Source organism: Propithecus coquereli, unplaced genomic scaffold (assembly GCF_000956105.1).
Source record: "Propithecus coquereli isolate 6110/MARCELLA unplaced genomic scaffold, Pcoq_1.0 Scaffold333, whole genome shotgun sequence".
NCBI classification, from domain to species: Eukaryota; Metazoa; Chordata; class Mammalia; order Primates; family Indriidae; genus Propithecus; species Propithecus coquereli.
In genome coordinates this window covers 1,405,756-1,407,303 of record NW_012148986.1, presented here as the reverse complement: position 1 = coordinate 1,407,303, position 1,548 = coordinate 1,405,756, and the positions used below count along the sequence as shown (strand labels likewise).

At 33.5% G+C, this 1,548-nt stretch overlaps 1 protein-coding gene across 1 annotated transcript in view; it reads left to right on the top strand.

The window, feature by feature from the left end:
- The window catches only part of TDRD3 (tudor domain containing 3), a 92,829-nt gene that overhangs the window by 6,547 nt on the left and 84,734 nt on the right, over nucleotides 1-1,548 (top strand). The window contains exon 2 of the mRNA XM_012650554.1: nucleotides 36-177. Within this exon, the coding sequence (XP_012506008.1) occupies nucleotides 36-177 (142 nt within the window). The remainder of the gene's footprint in view (nucleotides 1-35; nucleotides 178-1,548) is intronic.

Below are 1,548 nucleotides of genomic sequence, written 5' to 3'. Positions count from 1 at the left end.
TGTGTTTTTCACTTTTAACTCTTTTTTTGCTTTAGCCTGAACACACCACCTGGAACTAAGGTTAAGCTCTCAGGCATTGTTGACATAAAAAACGGATTCCTACTCTTGAATGACTCTAATACCACAGTTCTCGGCGGTGAAGTGGAGCATCTTATTGAGAAATGGGAATTACAGAGAGTAAGTGTGAATTAAGAAAAATAGCTGGAACTTTTAAAATACTATACTCTTTATTGCATTATCATATTTTAAAGAGCATTTCCCATAGTGAATAGTAAAATTAGTCTTTTGTGTCAGGGTTGAATAGAATGGAATATGATTATCTTTAGAAAAACTGTCTGTCTTTGTCTAAGCATATTGTTCCTCTAAAGCAGATATAATTTTTAAGTATTACCATTTTATTACATACTTTTAAAAATCATTCCTTACTGACATGTTTCAAAACTACCAAGATAACAATTATAAGCTATGTATAATGTATCTGTGTATAATTCTTTCTGCAAAAAACAAGTGTTTGTGCATATATATGAATATAATGTACGTGTATTTGTCTCATCTACATATACACATACATGCAAATGAAAGCAAGTTAGATTTCACTATAATGGAGGGTTTTCTTGTTGCACCTGACTTTCTAGTCACATTAGTTGATGTTTTCCCCCATTTATGTTAGCAGTGTCTTCATCCTCCCAGTCATTTAGGTAATCTTGTAATTGTTCTGCTACTTTGCTTCCAGCAAATAATTCTTTTGTCCACTGCAGTCAAATCTCATATCATCCCTTGCTTTCCAGCCCCATTGCTGTTACTGTAGTTTAGGTCTTTAGTATCTCTTGCTTGTACTACTGTAGTAGCCTTTTAACTCACTCCATGTATCCTTTCCCTATTTTCTAATTTATTTCTTGTCCTTCTGCCAGATTATCTTCCTTCAGCATAGTTCAGAACATGTTACATCCTGCTTGTATATCAAATGCCTTAATTTGGGATTCAAGGCTATTTATAATCTAGCCCTAGTTTCAGTTTACCTTTTCACCTTTCTAAATTCTTCCACATAGATTTTGTTTTAGCCAAATGGAACTACTTCCTCTTTTTTGGTTTCTGTATGCTTTCCTCAGTTATACTTTTGGAAAAAAAGGAAAAGATTTTCCCACTTTTACATCATTCATCTTGTTTTCTCTTAATCTGTGCGTGGCCAAAGGATCCCCACGGTCTTTGACCCAGATCAAGCACGTGCTTCTTTAGGAAGTGAAGTTGTTATTCCTTTATTGAATACTGTAAACGCTTTGTTCTTACTAACAGTGTGTTACTTTTTACTTAGCGCCAAAGTCATGTTTATTTCTCATCTCCTTTAATAGATTGTAAGCTTCTTGAGATCAGAATTCTTGTTTGTATTATCTGTGTTCAATTCTACAAATATTTGTTGAACACTGTATATAGATATTGTGCTTTGCTCTTGCATCTGTATCTCATGTTATCCTCCTAATAGTTTTGTAAGGGGTATTGTGTTTATATAGATATAGAAAACGGACTTTTAAGAACTGTTAGATAACTTGA